This window comes from Entelurus aequoreus, linkage group LG11 (assembly GCF_033978785.1).
Source record: "Entelurus aequoreus isolate RoL-2023_Sb linkage group LG11, RoL_Eaeq_v1.1, whole genome shotgun sequence".
Classification (NCBI taxonomy): domain Eukaryota; kingdom Metazoa; phylum Chordata; class Actinopteri; order Syngnathiformes; family Syngnathidae; genus Entelurus; species Entelurus aequoreus.
Window position 1 is genome coordinate 61,661,568 of NC_084741.1, and position 19,957 is coordinate 61,681,524.

Genomic DNA, 19,957 nt, shown 5'->3' on the forward strand with positions numbered 1-19,957 from the left:
ATTGAGCGGGTTGTACTTGAAAATATACTTAAATGTAAAACATAATATTTTATTTAACATATCGTCTGAAAAATACACAAGGTGATTAATAAAAATGAGAAACTATAAAGTTACCTGTTGCAAATAAGTACGCCAGTCATGTTTATTTTTCAACGAAAGTGAAATAAGCAATATTCTATTAAAGAGTGTGTTAAAAAAATACCTACCGGTATACATAATAAATACTTTTTGTTATCTATATATATATATATATATATATATATTTTGCATTCTATTGTAGTTGCTTTATTGAGATTACAACCCCCTGGTGCTGTTTGTTACTGTATTTGTACTATTTCTGTACTTGTTTTGATTATTATTATTTCTTGATTGTATGTATGTATGTTGCGTATTATAAAGAAAGGTTTATAAAATAAAATAATTTAAAAAATGTGTATAATTTATCTCATGTCGTCACTTCCGCTGCCTGAAGCAGAATTATGCTTTAAATGCCAGTTTGAAAAACACATTTAATAAATGATCATTCCCGTTTATTCATAAAATGTGAAATTGACATGATGTGATAATTTCTTACACCAGTTGGACAAATGGCGATAGGTATATTATTTGATATTTATCCTGACATATTTCAAGCATCACGCTGTAAATGATTGAAGGCGCGTATCGTGACTCGCACCATTCCGATCCAACACCTGCCGCTCTCCAATAACGTTTACGAGCGGAGCGGCGCTCTCATTTACCAGCGCACTTGAACGCCCCACATGACATGCGGAAGTGGTGTTTCCCTTGATGACGTCGATGCTCCAGCCGACGAGAACTGTGTAGCTAGGTCCGGACAACGAAGAGAACTAATGACTTAAATGCGAGTGAAAGTCCTGCCAGAGTGTGTTTTTGTCTTAAGCATTGTACCTGACTATATATCTCCGAGGCAACGAAGTTAGAATGACTTATTTTAACGAGTTAGCTTAGCCTCTCTGACCAGTACAGTGCTGGTCGCAGCCAAGGATGACAGCTCCAAGCTAGGCTAACCCCACACAAGTAAGTTTTGTCTTTTACATTAACCCATTTTCATCTTTCACTACATTGGTGTGCACATAAACATGCTTTACAGCTCGCTCTAATAGTTGCAGCTCATTCGCTGCAGTCGTATTTACAAACAGTGAAGGCTGGTTAGCAGTCATGCTAACATGTGTTCTGTTCAAATATTGTTTAAACTCACACAAATATTTGGTCACTCCGCCCTACTTAGACATATTCTTTCCCTGCTATGTCTAGATATCCCTTCATGTTGGTCTCATATGTCTCCTTGATAGAAGGTAACACATTTATCCATTGATATTGTTGCTGATAATGGCATTTCAACGTTTTCGTAATCGTTTCTAGTCTAAAGCAGTGGTTCTCAACCTTTTTTCAGTGATGTACCCCCTGTGAAAATTGTTTTTAATTCAAGTACCCCCTAATCAGAACAAAACATTTTTGGTTGAAAAAAAAGAGATAAAGAAGTAAAATACAGCACTATGTCATCAGTTTCTGATTTATTAAATAGTATAACAGTGCAAAATATTGGTCATTTGTAGTGGTCTTTCTTGAACTATTTGGAAAAAAAAGATAGGTTTTTATTTATATTTATAAAGGATTTTTGAATTGTTGCTAATTTTAGAATATAAAAAAAAATCTCACGTACCCCTTGGCATACCTTCAAGTACCCCCAGGGGTACGCGTACCCCCATTTGAGAACCACTGGGGCGACTTGTCCAGGGTGTACCCCGCCTTCCGCCCGATTGTAGCTGAGATAGGCTCCAGCGCCCCCCGCGACCCCGAAGGGAATAAGCGGTAGAAAATGGATGGATGGATGGTCTAAATAACGCAAACTACCGTTTGAGTTTATTTGGAACATGCATGCATACAACATGATACATCACACATTCCAGTTTCTCTATTCAACATGTTCGAAAAGGAGTAGGAAGAACCCTAGCATCTCCAAAACCCTCAAATATAGACTCCAAACATCCCAGGACAAGCTAGTCAGATTACTCCTAGACCTCCACCCCAGATCATACCTCACTCCTACCCACTTCTCCAAAGTGGGCTGTCTCAGGGTGGAGGACAGAGTAAAACAACTTGCACTTAGCCTAGTCTATAAAATCCGCTACACCTCCCCGATACCGAAGTACATGTCAAACTACTTCCTTAACGTAAATGACCGCCATAACCACAACACCAGGGGGAGCTCCACTAACCACGTTAAACCCAGATTCCGATCTAACAAAGGTATTAACTCATTCTCTTTCTATGCCACATCAATATGGAATGCACTCCCAACAGGTGTAAAAGAAAGGGCATCTCTATCCTCCTTCAAAACCGCACTAAAAGAACACCTCCAGGCGACTTCAACCCTAAACTAACTTCCACATCCTACCTCCCCGGATTGTAAATAATCAAATGTAAATAATCTAATGTAGATACTTATTCTTATGCTTTCTGAATCAATCAATCAATCAATGTTTATTTATATAGCCATAAATCACAAGTGTCTCAAAGGGCTGCACAAGCCACAACGACATCCTCTGTACGAGCCCACATAAGGGCAAGGAAAACTCACCACAGTGGGACGTCGATGTGAATGACTATGAGAAACCTTGGAGAGGACCCCCCCACCCCCTCTAGGGGAGACCGAAAGCAATGAATGTCGAGTGGGTCTGACATAATATTGTGAAAGTCCAGTCCATAGTGGATCCAACACAACAGTGAGAGTCCAGTCCATAGTGGGGCCAGCAGGAAACCATCCCGAGCGGAGACGGGTCAGCAGCGCAGAGATGCCCCCAACCGATGCACAGGCGAGCGGTCCACCCCGGGTCCCGACTCTGGACAGCCAGCACTTCATCCATGGCCACCGGACCTGTGTAACTCCCCCTCCACAAAAAAAAGGGGGGCAGAGGGGAAAATAAAATAAACGGCAGATCAACTGGTCAAAAAGGGGGTCTATTTAAAGGCTAGAGTATACAAATGAGTTTTAAGATGGGACTTAAATGTTTCTACTGAGGTAGCATCTCTAACTTTTACCGGGAGGGCATTCCTTCTTTCTGATCTCTCTCTCTATGTCCACTACTTGCTGTACATATCCTACCAAGTCAGTCCTACACTGTTCCAATGTCCATTTCTCTGATGATGCAATTGTTGATGACTGAAGTGTTGATATCAACCAAACCTAACCCCCCCCCTCCACATCCCACACCCCGGATTGTAAATAATGTAGATAATTCAATGTATATACTCCGATGATTATCTTGTGTGATGACTGGATTATGATGATAGTATATATCTGTATCATGAATCAATTTAAGTGGACTCTGACTTAAACAAGTTGGAAAACTTATTCGGGTGTTACCATTTAGTGGTCAATTGTACGGAATATGTACTGCACGGTGCAATCTACTAATACAAGTTTCAATCAATCAAAAAATAAGCAGAGCTTATTTAATCCTACTCCTTTTCAATTACATAGCAGTTGCTACAACTTTTGTTCACTTCCTGTTCTCAATTTAGTCACAATATGCTTCCTCCCACCTCCAAAAACATGCACCTGGGGATAGGTTGATTGGCAACACTAAATTGGCCCTAGTGTGTGAATGTGAGTGTGAATGTTGTCTGTCTATCTGTGTTGGCCCTGTGATGAGGTGGTGACGTGTCCAGGGTGTACCCTGCCTACCGCCCGAATGCAGCTGAGATAGGCTCCAGCACCCCCCGCGACCCCGAAAGGGATAAGCGGTAGAAAATGGATGGATGGATGCATATACTCCATAAGTAATGACAATAAAAATAAATAAATACATACATAATAATTGGTGAAGTAAGTTATATTTCATATGGTGAGATGAGTAAGATTATCTTGACAATGAATGGATGGATGAAATAAGTTCAGAATGTTTATCATGGTTCTTCTTCTTTGTACTTTGTAAACACTTTAAGTTTGAAGAGTTTCTTGAAGTGGATCATATTAGTACATTGTTTGATTTCTTTGCTTAAACCATTCCATAATTTAATTCCACGTACTGATATACTGAAGGTCTTAAGTGTTGTACGTGCGTACAAATGTTTTAAATAAAATTTTTCTCTAAGATTATATTTCTCCTCTTTTGTTGAGAAGAATTGTTGTATATTATTGGGTAGCAGGTTATAGTTTGCTTTGTGTATAATTTTAGCTGTTTGCAAATTCACTATGTCGTGGAATTTCAGTATTTTTGATTCAATGAATAAAGGGTTTGAATGTTCTCTATTTGCAACATTATGTAATAGCGGTATAGCTCGGTTGGTAGAGTGGCCGTGCCAGCAACTTGAGGGTTCCAGGTTCGATCCCCGCTTCCGCCATCCTAGTCAATGCCGTTGTGTCCTTGGGCAAGACACTTTACCCACCTGCTCCCAGTGCCACCCACACTGGTTTATATGTAACTTAGATATTGGGTTTCACTATGTAAACTGCTTTGAGTCACTAGAGAAAAAGCGCTATATAAATATAATTCACTTCACTTCACTAATTTTGTTTAATTTACTCTTTCAATTTCTATTCCGTCTATTTGTATTTGTGTTTGACTTTCTCTTCTACTGTTACCAAATGGCATTATTGTAGTTTTACTGAGATTCAAAGATAGTCTTTTTTTGTCAAACCATCTTTTTAATTTGTTAATTTCTTCTGTTATTATTTATATTAGCTTCTGTGTGTTCTCTCCTGAACAAAACACTGTTGTATCATCCGCGAATAATACTAACTTTAAATCTTTTGTAACTTTACAAATGTCATTTATATAGAGATTGAACAATTTTGGTCCTAGTATTGATCCCTGAGGTACACCACAGGATATATTTAGCGTTGTAGACGTGTGTTCGCCTAGCTTCACGTATTGTTTCCTGTTCGTTAAATAACTTCTAATCCAGTTTAAGACCAATCAACTGTGCCTGGCATGTGTTAAAAACAACTGCTTTTCTCTACAGCTGGTTTACAGAAGAGGGGCAAGATGTTGGAGTCCTACGTCACACCACTCCTGATGAGCTACGTGAACAAATATATCAAGAATTTGAAGCCATCTGATTTGCAGCTGTCTCTCTGGGGAGGAGATGTAGTGCTCAGCAAATTGGACCTGAAGCTGGATGTGCTGGAACAGGTACTTTATGCAGTATGTGGCATCCACGGTGGCTGATGGGGACACACGCTCCAAACACATAATTGATCCAAAACACCATAAAACAAATGCAATGGCAAAATGCTGCAATCATATAAATGCCTAACGGAAAAGAACGGTTTTTAAAGACTTGAGCGCGGCTAGGGAATCGACCGATATAGTTTTTTCAGGGCAAATACCAAAGCCGGATATTAGTGGTTAAGGAGGCAGAGCCCCGATATTTGGAGCCGATATTAATTTACAGTACAAATAGTATATTGGTGTCAAAATTTAGAATAATACTATTGAAAACTCCAACAATTAACTTTGTTTAAATGCATGAATCATGTTTATTTAAAAAAACAAGTGAATAAAAACACAAACAAAGTGCAGGAAGTTCTTTGGCATAGTAGCATCCTTTATAACGGCATGCGCTACAGTATGTGACATTTGTAAGAAGGTGCGCTTGTTTTATCTCTCTGTGAGAAGGAGTGACAAGAAAGCGTGAGAAAAGCCTGTAGTGTAATGCCCGCAGCTAAAAGCAACTGCGTGAGAACGTATACTCGAATACTAACAAAATAGTAATTTTCTACATCGCACAGAGACAAACCCGCAATAAACCGAGAATACTCGATGTATCGCCCAGTGAATACAAATTTGAATAAATCAATAGCTCCATGAAGTTTGTATCCCTGAAATAATTTGTATTCCTTAATAACGTCAACTGCGTGTGCTTGGGGAAATGATTCCAAATTCACAAGTGTTGACATTGACAAACTGATAGCAGGCTGATGAACTAGCAATATTACAATTTATTACAAAATGGAAAACAGTTCCTAAGATGATATAAAGTACAAAACGTAATATTCAGAACATAAAAAGCAATATTTAGGTTGAAACATAGGTTACATTATTAGCATCTTTATCAAGGCATTATCATACCAGTCCTCGCTTTGTATTATTATAATAATATTTGTAATATGCAATATTTGGCAGCCTACACACACGTATACTGTAGCAAAATATTTCAGGGATACAATTCTGGCACGACAACTGTGCTTTGCTGTTTTGCAGCTTCTCGTGTGGCACAAACTATTATCTATCCTCTTGTCCCTGCAATAAGACTAGACTGAGATTAGTTTGTGTTTTTTAATCTCTCTCTCTCAATCACACAAACAGATGGCGATATATGTCAGAATGCAAAATATCGGCACTGATAATCGGTCAATCCCTAATAGGGATGGGTGCTGAATTTGGTACTTTTACAGGTACCGATCAAATTCCCTTGGTACTAACGGGTACCGATTCATGTAAAAATCAAACCGTGCCATATTTCGATAACTTTGTTGCACTTGACGTCACGTCCGGTTGCTGACTCGGCACCCGCTTAAACACTTGGCGGGGAACAAGCATTCAAACATCACTCAGAGCAGACTCAGTCGGATTGCCACTATAGGTAATGTTGCAATTGTACATGCCAACAAAGCAAGAATGCCTAATAGAAAATGCTGGAACGTACAGTACTCCTCCACTTTAATGCCAATTTACATTGTCTTTGTCATATACATGCTACTGATTAGCATTACCAATTTTTCATAGCGATTTCAACACCTCCAAATTTGGTAATGACTACAACTAAGATGGACATTACAATCAAATGGCTGGTGTGTAATTATTACAACACTTACCACTGACACTTACGGCTGCGGTGCGCATTTGCCACGGAAAGGCGCCGCTGTACTGTTGCGGCTCCGCCGTGCAGCGAAATAGTGCAGCCGATTACAAGATCTTGCGAATCGGAGCATAATCATGTTATGAAGTAAACACTGAACTCAATACAGCGGAACTTCTCAAACTTTGCCGTCCATCCATACCCACAGGCGGGCGCACCTATGACCGCATTGACTTGACTTGTGAAAAAACGACAGTTTTGCCTTGCAGAACGACAAATTCATTTTTTTATAGCAAGCAACAACAGTAACATCATCCTTGGCTAGCCTTGTGGACACACAACTCTCACCAACCACGCCCTGTATCTTCTCTACAGCTGGCGTTTGACACAGGAGCCCATATGCGCACATCGTACATTCTTTAATTTTCGACCCCATGAATAAGCATTTGGGTCAACAAGGTGGAATTACGTCTGAAAACCTTTGACAAGTTGACTTTGTGTCCATCCCTGCCCATTAAGGCGTTTCAAAGTGTAAAGTACGGTGCGCCTTGAAGACGGACTATTTAATTTTGAAAGTAAACCAAATAATTTATTTTCCTATCCAATACGAGCATGATTTTAGCTGAATTTATCCGCCTTGTGGCAACCGGCAAGAATAGAAACTCTGCGTATATTTAGCGCTGGGATCAGGAACGGCACTGCCATGGCTTTGCAGGCGGTGGAAACAGACACATTTACTTGAATAAAAACGGAAGGAGTCTGCTGCCATGGCAATAACGCACCGTAGCTGTGACAATTACGCACCACAGCCGTGACGCATCCTGTGGAAATCAGGGGTTACAATTAGGACTGTCAACGTTAATGCATGTAATTAATAAAGATAATATATATTGCGTTAATAATAAGATTAAGCGCACTGTTTTGCACCTTAAAGGGAAACTGCACTTTTTTTTTTTAATATTGGCTTATCGTTCACAATCATTATGAGAGACAAAAAGACAAAAGTTTTTTTTTTTTGCATTCTAACATGTAAAAATGGGCTCGTTCTCGGTGACTAGCAATGCAATTACATTTTTCTTTCGATATTTTTTTTCTGGAAAGCCTTAAGCATACAACATGATACATCACAATTTCCAGTTTCTCTTTTCAACATGTTCGAAAAGGAGTAGGAAGAAGCAGAGCTTATTTAATACTACCCCTTTTCTTTTACATAACAGTTGCTAAAACTTTTGTTCACTTCCTGTTCTCAATTTATTCACAATATACTCCATAAGTAATCACAATAAAAATAAATAAATAAATAATAATTGGTGAATTAAGTCATATTTCATATGATGAGATAAGTAAGATTATTTTGAGAATGAAAGTATAGATGGATGAAATAAATTCAGAATGTTTATCATGGTTCTTGTTCTTTGTACTTTGTAAACACTTTAAGTCTGAAGAGTTTGCAAGGGTTTCTAAGTTGGACGCTACAACTTTGGGGATAAAAGCCAAATGATTAGTCTTTTTGGTACATGAGCCCACACCTTTGACGTTTAGCTCTCAAGGCTCACAAGTTGACTAAAGGCAAAAAAGCGTGAAGACGTCACCTGTTGTCGGCGGCGATGTCTTATTTATGACAGTTAGCTGGGAAAAAAGATCACTTGTCCATTTGTCCAGAATCTTAACATTCTTGAGTCAAGTGTTTTGCCAGTGTATGTATAGTCATATTTGTGAAATCAATATGGAATCGCAGTTGGCAAATCAGGTCTCATAAAAGAAAATGAATTCTAATCTAAAAAGTCACTTTTAGGCCATGTGTTGTACTGTAGCAATAACATAGACATTTATCCGACATTTGTCCTGAGAGTGAAGTTCATATTGTTTACTTTAAAGCATTTTAACTTTTGAAGAATGACAATGGGGATTAAATTTTTCTTTCGATATTTTTTTTCTGGAAAGCCTTAAGCATACAACATGATACATCACAATTTCCAGTTTCTCTTTTCAACATGTTCGAAAAGGAGTAGGAAGAAGCAGAGCTTATTTAATCCTACCCCTTTTTATTTTACATAACAGTTGCTAAAACTTTTGTTCACTTCCTGTTCTCAATTTATTCACAATATACTCCATAAGTAATCACAATAAAAATAAATAAATAAATAATAATTGGTGAATTAAGTCATATTTCATATGATGAGATAAGTAAGATTATTTTGAGAATGAAAGAATAGATGGATGAAATAAATTCAGAATGTTTGTCATGGTTCTTCTTCTTTGTACTTTGTAAACACTTTAAGTCTGAAGAGTTTGCAAGGGTTTCTAAGTTGGACGCTACAACTTTGGGGACAAAAGCCAAATGATTAGTCTTTTTGGTACATGAGCCCACACCTTTGACGTTTAGCTCTCAAGGCTCACAAGTTGACTAAAGGCAAAAAAGCGTGAAGACGTCACCTGTTGTCGGCGGCGATGTCTTACTTATGACAGTTAGCTGGGAAAAAAAATCACTTGTCCATTTGTCCAGAATCTTCACATTCCTCCAGTATTAGGAACCGGTACCAAAAAAATATCGGTTATTGATATACATTCCGAACTATATGTGAAGTAATTTAATTACTCTGTCTCTAATGCTACTTCTAAAACATAGCTACTTTGTGTTCTTAGGCATAAAAGCCTCAACTCGATTACTCCAATCTTACTTATTGTCAATTTGGCCAAATAGGAATGTAACGATATAAAATGTTGTATCACGTTTATCATGACCAAAATTATCAGAGTTATTATTATTGTGGTATTGTTGAATGTGCTTCAAAAGTACTTATACACATACTGAAATATTTTGACCAAGTTATTTAAAAAAAATAAAAATAAATACAGACGCACACTGTTAGAAAAAAACTATTTTGCATGTTTTGTATTTCTTATGCTTCACTGATATTGTTTTAGTCTTAGTATTTTATCTGTTCCCAACCTTCTTCCTCAGTGTTCACTGAGTTCCTGGGAGTTTCTATTTTCTGAGTATTGAGGGCTGTCAAACATATACTTGACACAGTCATTAAGACTTCAACAGCTGCTAGGTAGTCAATCATGATCACTAATGAGAAGTTAACAGGTTTGGCTTTGTCAAGTTAAGACATTTTTGTAACCTCACCACTACTAAGATATGGGGATTCCATGTTTATATTTGAGCTTATATGTACAGTATATCCCTGTGTAAATGGGAGAACATCTAAAAATTAAATTCAAAACTGTGTACTAAAATTGTCTTTTAAAAAATAATTGAAGATGTATATTGTACAGTATTGTACTGTTCCAAAAAATCCTCAAGCCCATGATGAGTTGATGAGTTCTAACTGAAACTGTATGTGCATTTTTTTCATGTGTATATATATATTTTGGCAAACCATTGTTTTAATGTATCTTTACATTTTTTAGGAATTGAAGCTTCCATTTACATTCTTGAGTGGTCATATCCATGAGCTGCGTATTCATGTACCGTGGACAAAGCTGGGTTCAGAGCCTGTTGTCATCACCATCAACACCATGGAGTGCATCCTTAAGCTGAGGGATGGAGACCAGGTTAGTTTGTGTAGTGGCAGTTTCTTGTTCTAATTATCTATGTCTGTCTGTTATTCGTTTTTTAGATTGTAATTCACTATTTGCAAATGGTCTCAGACGCTTAGTCATACAGCATCAGAACCTCACCAGTGCTGAGTCAAGTGTTTTGCCAGTGTATGTATAGTTATATTTGTGAAATCAATATGGAATCGCAGTTGGCAAATCAGTTCTCATATAAGAAAAAGAATTCTAATCTAAAAAGTCACTTCTAGGCCATGTGTTGTACTGTAGCAATAACAGAGACATTTATCCGACATTTGTCCTGAGAGTGAAGTTCATATTGTTTACTTTCAAGCATTTTAACTTTCGAAGAATGACAATGGGGATTACATTTTTCTTTCGATATTTTTTTTCTGGAAAGCCTTAAGTGCCTTAAGTTAGAAAAATAAAAGTGTAGCTCAGTACTATGATTTTGTGTGGAAGTTGCAGTTTCAAGGCCAGATGTCCCAGAAGAAACACATTTTAAGGGAAGTCAATTACAGCTAATTACATAGGCTGTGGCAAAAAGATTTGTAACACATGATATTGGGCTACCCAGAAGCAATGGTAAATATCATACACTGCCGATGTCTACTGCTTGAAAGATCAGGTTTCTAAAATGAAAGAAACTGAAACTTTTGAAGGTTTTTATGCATATATGCACCAACACCGGCAGTAGGGTTTCAAAACAACTATTTGTTACAGATGCTTTAAAAAGGCTACTTATTGAAAGCAGATTTTCGAGGAAACTGCTATTGACATTTGGACACATTCAGTTGTATGTAAACCCATGAGACATACTGTAATTTGGAGTAAGGCCAGATTTGCTGCTGAAGTTCTTCTGGGACAGAAAAGGTGAAAGGCCAATGTGTAGAAATTGCCAATTTCAATAAGTGAGAGTTTGCAGTTAAATTCTTAGCATGAGGCTGTAAAAACATGCATGCATCTTTGAAAATGTGCGGAAAAAGTGTGTAATGTGACCAAAACGTTTTTCCCTCCCTTGAGAGGAACTGGGGAATTTGTGGGATGTTCCTTGCTGTCGAGGGCCTATACGCAAAGCACAAAGATCAGCACACAATTGTTGTTTTATTGTTTTGAGCAAATGTGGAAATCACAATACTTTTGGATTACAACTTCTGGTGTGGAAGCCTGTATGTTTACATGTGGATTTAGTTATTTTTTTCAATCAAAGTGAATGCAAATGGAATCTAGTTTCTAATCGAATCTGCAAGTCTTTGTGTTAATCTAACTTAAACACAACTGGAGAATGTTTAATGCATGTACATGCAGCGTTTTCCAATTAGTTTTCCCTTACGGACATGCTTTTCAAAGCGTGTTGCCGTGTGCTAGAATGTCCATTCTTTAAAGTATTTGACCAGTAATAATTTGTCAATGTAATTGCAGCTACTGCTGCTTATATAAGTAGTAGTATTAATAGTAGGAGTAATTATATAAGTAGAGTGGGATTCTAGTATTTTGTTTACACCTTAGACTTCATTAAAAATGCCATGTTTGTTCAATAAAAGGGTCACTATGATGTTTTTCCTACAATTAAAACAATTCCTTGTGGTGCAATGGTGGTTCTTCTGTAAACATTTTGCATGGATTTTGTTTTACTGACCATTTTCAAGTCGCTTTCTGACTGTCTCTTCGGAATTGGCTGTTTTGTGGGCAATCTTTTGTACATGCCCAAGTCTTCCTCCAGGCAAACCCCTTTTTGACTGCGTGAGCCATGTTGTATTTTTAATGCTTCCATATCAAATCTACTTACAGATTTGGTAGAATTACACTCTTTTTATTAGTAATGTCAGCAGCAGAGGATTTTAACAAGCATGTGAATAGACAGTACAAGCCAGTCTGCCCCACAATTAGAGGATAGAAAAAAATAAGTAACTTATTGACTATAACTTTGGACTACAATTGAATAAAAATTGAGGACTCGCGCAAAGCTCTGCGGGTAAACCTTTACCATATATGGAGATATCCGCTGACGTATTCAGAAAAAATATGTCACAATAGTCTCAAATTCCAAACGGCTCATTTGGAGCAAGTTTGGAAGATTGCAAGAATGTTTTATAAATATTTCCGCCCTGCCTCCAGGGTTTGGTTAACGTTTTCGACATTTATGGGGATGGGGACTTATGGGGTTGAAATATGTACAAACAAGTAAGAAAAGTTGTACTTGCATAATAGAAGTCCTTTAATTACTAAATCAGCTATTCTGATGACAACCTGCTTGCTGATAAGTGGCGCTTACTCTCAAGATTGTTCAATTGGAGGATATACAGACAGCCTGATGAGCAGCGTAGCACAAACTTAATTCCACATTTTGACTGCATTAAAATAAATACAGGTGGTCCTTAGGTTACGAAAGAGTTCCGTTCCTACGATTTATGTAAGTCGGCTTTTTGTGTAACTCCAAACTTTTACATAAATGAACAATTATGTCACTCACACTGTGCACAATATTCCCATAAAGAACATACAATACAGTGATACGAAGACTAAATACATGAGTTAACATGACCAGCTTCACATTGAACATTAAGGTTATGCTTTAACCACATAAATCATCCCTTACTGACTATATACACTTCACTTTCACTCCATTTCCCCTTTTTGACTTTTCAAGGTTTCAGTAATTTTTTTAGCCTTCTCCTGTATCGACTTAAGACTCACTAGGTTACAGGGTTATTTCTGCTTTTACAGCCAAAGCACCAGAAATGTTTCCATCTCAGTAATGAGACCACTACTCTGCTTAAATATTACTGTCACATTCATAGTAGCCCAAATTTTTAACATGGTCAAGGTACGATCTTCATCCTTAATGATGTTTGTGACAATCGAGCGGTTGAAACCAAAAGTGCTTATAATGGGCCGGACTAATACCTGCCTGACACAGTTTTGCACTTCTTTTTAAGAAACTGCTCTTGATGGAATGTTAACAGCGATACTGATTTGACAGCAGTTACAGTGGTTGATGACACGCTCCAGCAATCTATATTATTTCCAAGACATAGATAAGGATTTGCTAGGTAAGGTTGTCTTCCTAGTTATAGCTTGTTTTAATATCAGGGAGTTTTTTCTGAATGCATTTGCCACTGATTTAGAAATTCATATTGATATGGCATATAAAACCCTATCAAATTATTACCTTGGAGTGGTAGTTTGGGACTAGATGTGGTTTCGGTTTAGGCAGAAATAAGTGTAATTTTTGCTCTATCACTCTGACATATTTCCTTGCCTGCAGGGCTGAGAATGAGTATAATATATTTAAAGTACAAAATGTAACATTTTGTGCTTGTAAAAATCTGTGTACATGTGGCAGAAAACACTAAGGGAAAGAGTGAAACAAGTAAAAGAAAACAGCCTGCGGGAGTTTGTAATCAGAGAGCAAAATCGGGGTAATCTCGGCCCTGATGCCATCCGGAAATCTAGTCTTTGATTCTTCTGCAAATGGCTTACAGAGATGGCTCAATAAATCCATCTGACCATCAGTTAAACTGGGCTTTGTCATCAGGGAAGAACAGTCAGAAGCCATGCTCATTGAGTTTCGGATAGTCCCTTTAATTCAGCCTTGTGTGATCTTTTTATACATTTCTCTTAAATTGACACTTCATTTCAGTGCATAAATCTAATTATACAATACGTGTAACTTTGTGAATGACAACATAGTTTGAATAATTACTGCCTGTGTAAGACATTTTCTACAGTCTGGTGGTGGCCTCAAATCCATGGCGACAGACTCTAGTCATTGAGGCTTTTAAGTTCTAATGATGCTCCTAGTTCATAAGTCAGTGTTTTACATGGGAAAGTGTATAAGCCAGACAGATGTTTCTGGCATGAATGCACCATCTTAAAAAGCATGATTGACTCTGTTTTATCGGTTTCTCCCTGATTTAAGTTTAAACTTCTCCAAAGTGACCCATTGCTCTGGGCTGGTTGGCATTCCAGACTGATTTAAAGCATATGCAGAGTTCAATGCATGTCATTCCAACAGAAAACCTTGTGCTCAACCGGCATTGCGTTTGAGTCGGCTAATTCTAGTGTAACATTGCTTTGTCTTTGAGGTTTGATGACGTTTTGGATCCCTAGCGGTATGATGTTACAGTTGCTCCTCAGACACAGGAAAGCAGCCAGGGGAAAAATTAAGCCCAGCGGCTTCCTGTATCCATTGAGTCAAGTGGTGATCAATACACTCTGGGCAGGATGCTGCCACCCCTTAGCTTAATCCTTGCTTTCAGGCCTTCCGGACTGCAACTATTCCTTAGTGGAGCTGATTTGCTATCATAAGGTCAGGGTCTTTGAGGTTATTGTGATATACATTGGCACATTGTTAACCAATCTAAAAAGGCTATGCTAAAAATTATTGTATTTTATTAGAAAAGATCTTTCTACAAAGAGCTTGCAACAGCTTTGTATAGACGTACAGTCATGTGGATGCCAATAGAACACTCATGCAATGGATTCTTTAAGGATATGGTCTAACCTACAAGAAAACTACAAAATGTCCATTCCGACATACTTGGACTAACCTTTTGCAAAGGCAGTTGGCTTAAGGCGAACATTATTAACTTTTTTCCCACTATGAAAGGGGATGGGTACATTTAACACTTATGGAGTCAAATGGCTTTGAATGGACCATTCATGGTAGAACAAAGTATTTGTTTGCACCAACTATGGTACCAACCCATGTCCAGATTGCGATAAATAAAGGGAACTTCGCGTATGGCAATGTAGGTTTATTAATCTGTTTTGGTGAGCATTTGCCTGTTTTGTATCTCTTCAGACATTTGACCACCAGACATGTACCCCGAGTTTTGTAGTTTTTTTTGTATACTTGTGTTTGAGAGGGGGTGCTTCGAGGTCTAAGTGACAGTGCCCCGAAGGCAGACAGTAAGTTGGCCCGAGAAGGGTGCAGGACGGCCGCCTCGAGTGTTGACCCGTCTTTCCTCATTGGCGGTGAGTGAAAAGTTTAGTTTTGGAGGTGTTTGTGAAGAGGTGCACAGTCCCAAGAAACACTATTTCCCCACGATGACAGCATTTTAGTCACAATTAATCAATTTCCATGACTTTTTGCATTTATTAGTATTAGCAGTATTTTGTTTTATTGGCCAATTCCCTGGTTCTGTCAGCAATTTTAGCCCTACAATCTTGACAGTATATCACTTTTTTAAATTATACTGTATACATTAGAACTTAATTGAAAACAGTTATGTAAATATAAAACCTTAAATAAATGGCAGTAGGTATTTATCTACATTGATGAAAATTAAATTTTTTAAATGTTTTTTCACATAATATTACCGTTAACGTCTAACACTAATTGATTTACATATAATAGTACTAAACATATATATTGTGTTTATAATCACTTACACTACCATTCAAAAGTTTGGGGTCACCCAAACAATTTTGTGGAATAGCCTTCATTTCTAAGAACAAGAATAGACTGTCGAGTTTCAGATGAAAGTTCTCTTTTTCTGGCCATTTTGAACATTTAATTGACCCCACAAATGTGATGCTCCAGAAACTCAATCTGCTCAAAGGAAGGTCAGTTTTGTAGCTTCTGTAACAAGCTAAACTGTTTTCAGATGTGTGAACATGATTGCACAAGGGTTTTTTAATCATTAATTAGCCTTCTGAGCCAATGAGCAAACACATTGTACCATTAGAACACTGGAGTGATAGTTGCTGGAAATGGGCCTCTATACACCTATGTAGATATTGCACCAAAAACCAGACATTTGCAGCTAGAATAGTCATTTACCACATTAGCAATGTATAGAGTGTATTTCTTTAAAGTTAAGACTAGTTTAAAGTTATCTTCTTTGAAAAGTACAGTGCTTTCCCTTCAAAAATAAGGACATTTCAATGTGACCCCAAACTTTTGAACAGTAGTGTACATCCACTCATTTAGCTATTTTTTTCTATTACTTTTCCTCATTAGCGTCTCGGGTGAGTTGAAGCTTATCCCAGTTGACTTTGGGCAAGAGGCAGGGAACACCCTGAACTGGTTGTTGGTTGATTGCAGGGCACATATAGACAAACTATCCACACTCACATGCACACATGTCTACAGACAATATACAGTATATGTTCAGTTCAGTTTCAGTTTTTTTGAACATGCATACGCTACAATGTTGTGCATCACATATTTCCAGTTGTTTCATTACAGAATGTCCGAAAAGAAGTAGGAAGAAGCTGATCTTATTTAATCCTACCCCTTTTAATACCATAGCAATTTTATCCCATTTCCTGGTTCTCTGTAACAGAACCATACTTGCCAACCTTGAGACCTCCGATTTCGGGAGGTGGGGGGGGGAGGGGCGTGGTCGCGGTGGGGGGCGTGGTTAAGAGGGGAGGAGTATATTTACAGCTAGAATTCACCAAGTCAAGTATTTCATATATATATATATATTTATTATATATATATATATATATATATATATATATATATAAAAGAAATACTTGACTTTCAGTGAATTCTAGCTATATATATATTTATTATATATATATATATATACATATATATATATATATATATATATATATATATATATATATATATATATATATATATATATATATATATATATATATATATATATATATAAAATAAATACTTGAATTTCAGTGTTCATTTATTTACACATAACACTCATCTACTCATTGTTGTATTTGAAAGACTTGATCAAATACACAGTAATGAAAACACAGTTGTTCTACTAACTGTACTGTGCTTGCTGCTTACTAAAAAAAACCAACAACACTTACCTTTCACTATTTGAGTAGCCTTTGTTCTGCCATTTGCATACTGGCGAGCGATCTCTGAATCCAGGAACATATCCTTCACGGATTTGTTGTAGACATCCGCAAATGAGAACGGGATGTTGCTTCCAGCTATCAGCATAGCCACCATCTTTGTCTCGGCATAAATTACACCCTCGGGTCTCCATCTAGCGAGGTGGCCCATAACACTGTTGCCGCTGTTTTGTGCTTCGCTGACCGTTCATGAGTGATGTTCAATGGAAAAGTCTGATCTACAAAATTTACAGGCAGCATACCCCTTCCCCTTCAAACTGTCCTGGATAAACTGAAATTCTTGTTTCCATTCGATGTATTTCTTCATTTTACTCGTCGTCGGCGTCGTCATGGATGTATCTTCCTCGTTCTTCTGCTTCGTCTCCTTGTTGTGTGCGCAGTTGTGCACTCTCTAAAAGCCGTAGATGTTATAACGTGATTGGGTAGGCACGCTGTTTATATTGTGGGAAAGCGGACGTGAGAGCAGGCCGTCAACACGTCACTCAGGTCCGCATGGAGCTGGAGGGGGCGTGGCCTCCAGCTGCGGCTGTAAATCGGGAGATTTTCGGGAGAATATTTGTCCCGGGAGGTTTTCGGGAGAGGCGCTGAATTTCGGGAGTCTCCCGGAAAATTCGGGAGGGTTGGCAAGTATGAACAGAACAGTGAATACATATTTAAATAAATAATAGACCATTGTAAGTAAACAAATATTAAATACATAAATAATCTTTATCTCCAAAAAAAAAAAAAAAAAGGGTTCAAAATCTTCATCATAATTATTGTTCTGTGTACTTTGTGAACACATGTACTGGTAGTTTGAACTGAATCATATTGGTGCTTAATTTTGATTTATTTGGTTAATCCATTCCATAATTTAATTCCACATACGGATATGCTAAAGGTTTTAAGTGTTGTACGGGCATACACATGTTTTAAATTATATTTTCCTCTAAGGTTATATTTCTCCTCTTTTGTTGAGAATAATTTTTGTACATTCTTGGGTAGCAGGTTATAGTTTGCTTTGTACATAATTTTAGCTGTTTGCACAGTCACCAAATCGTTGAATTTAAATATTTTTGACTCAATAAATAAAGGGTTTGTATGTTCTCTATATCCAGCATTATGTATTATTCAAATGGATCTTTTTTGTAACACAGTTAGTGAATGAAGCGCACATTTGTAGTTGTTTCCCTGTATTTTTGCACAATAACTCAGATATGGTAACACTAGCGAGCAGTAAAGAATATGAAGTGATTTTTGGTCTAGAACATGGGTGTCAAACTCTGGCCCGTGTTATTTCACTTGGCCCTTGAGGCGATATCAAATTAACACTAGAGTTGGCCCGCCGATTATATACAGCGGTGGTGCCGCGGCATTCACCGCTAATTCTATACTTGCCAACCTTCCAACTCCCAAACTTCAGTGCCCCTACCTAAAATCGTGACGTCCGCTTTTAATCCAGTCCGAGTGCTGGCTCAGTCACATAATATGTGCGGCTTCTGCACGCAAACACACGTGAATGCAACGCATACTTGATCAACAGCGATACAGGTTACACTGATGGTGCCCACATAAATAACTTTAACACTGTTAGAAATATGCGCCACACTGTGAACCCACACCAAACAAGAATGACAAACACATTTTGGGAGAACATCCGCACCGTAACACAAAATAAACACAACAGAACAAATAAACAAAATCCCATGCATCCCTAAATCCCATACGCCCCCCCAACCCCGCCCACCTCAACCGACGCACGTGCTGCATGGGATTCTGGGTATTTGTTCTGTTGTGTTTATGTTGTGTTACGGTGCAGATGTTCTCCCGAAATGTGTTTGTCATTCTTGTTTGATGTGGGTTCACAGTGTGGCGCATATTTCTAACAGTGTTAAAGTTATTTATATGGTGTAACCTGTATCGCTGTTGATCAATTATGCGTTGCATTCACGTGTGTGTGCTTACAGAAGCCGCACATATTATGTGACTGGGCCGGCACGTTGTTAGAATGGATGAAAAGCGGACGTGATGACAGCTCGTAGAGAACGTTAAAGGCAGTGCCTTTAAGGCACGCCTCCAAGACTGTGGTCCGGGTGGACTACAAGATATAATGACTGATGAACACCTTCGTTCGATAATGAACGTTGCCTCAGCTCAAAGCCTGAGCCCCAACATTAATGAACTAGCATCCAAGAAAAGATGGCAGGTATCTGGCTTGGGCACATCAGATTAGATCAGTGTGTTGCAAACTGTGCCGTTTAAAGTCCTGAATGGTTGATTTATTCATTGTTATTTTATTTTCAAATTTATTAGCCTGTGGAAAAAGTTAATGTTGATATTTGCCTCAGAAGGCTGCAAATAGAAAAGAGGCATTCAATTTTTATTTAAATTGTATTTGATATGCCATTGATATTTTTTTATTATTATTATTATTTGAAACTCGATTTTGCATGTCACTATAAAGTTATATAAGCCCTGCTTGTTCAATATTCAATGCAAAACTTGTTTGGGTCCCTATTAAAAGGTTAATTTGTTCAACCTTGGCCCGCGGCTTTGTTTAGTTTTAAATTTTGGCCCACTCTGTATTTGAGTTTGACTCCCCTGGTCTAGAACATGTTTTGCTTTATTCACTATTGATGTGTTTCTTACTACTTTATGTTGTATATTTTTACATGAGATTTCCAGTTCATTTTATCATCTATTATTACACCCAAAAATGTGTTTTCTTTTACCCTTTCTATATCTA

At 37.7% G+C, this 19,957-nt stretch overlaps 1 protein-coding gene across 1 annotated transcript in view; it reads left to right on the forward strand.

Annotated features, from left to right (window-relative positions):
• The first annotated feature begins 685 nt into the window (after window positions 1–685).
• The window catches only part of LOC133660324 (intermembrane lipid transfer protein VPS13B-like), a 563,168-nt gene continuing 543,896 nt past the window's right edge, over window positions 686–19,957 (forward strand). The window contains 3 exon segments of the mRNA XM_062063728.1: window positions 686–1,038; window positions 4,990–5,159; window positions 10,246–10,389. Of these exon segments, the coding sequence (XP_061919712.1) occupies window positions 5,013–5,159; window positions 10,246–10,389 (291 nt within the window). The 5' untranslated portion in view covers window positions 686–1,038; window positions 4,990–5,012.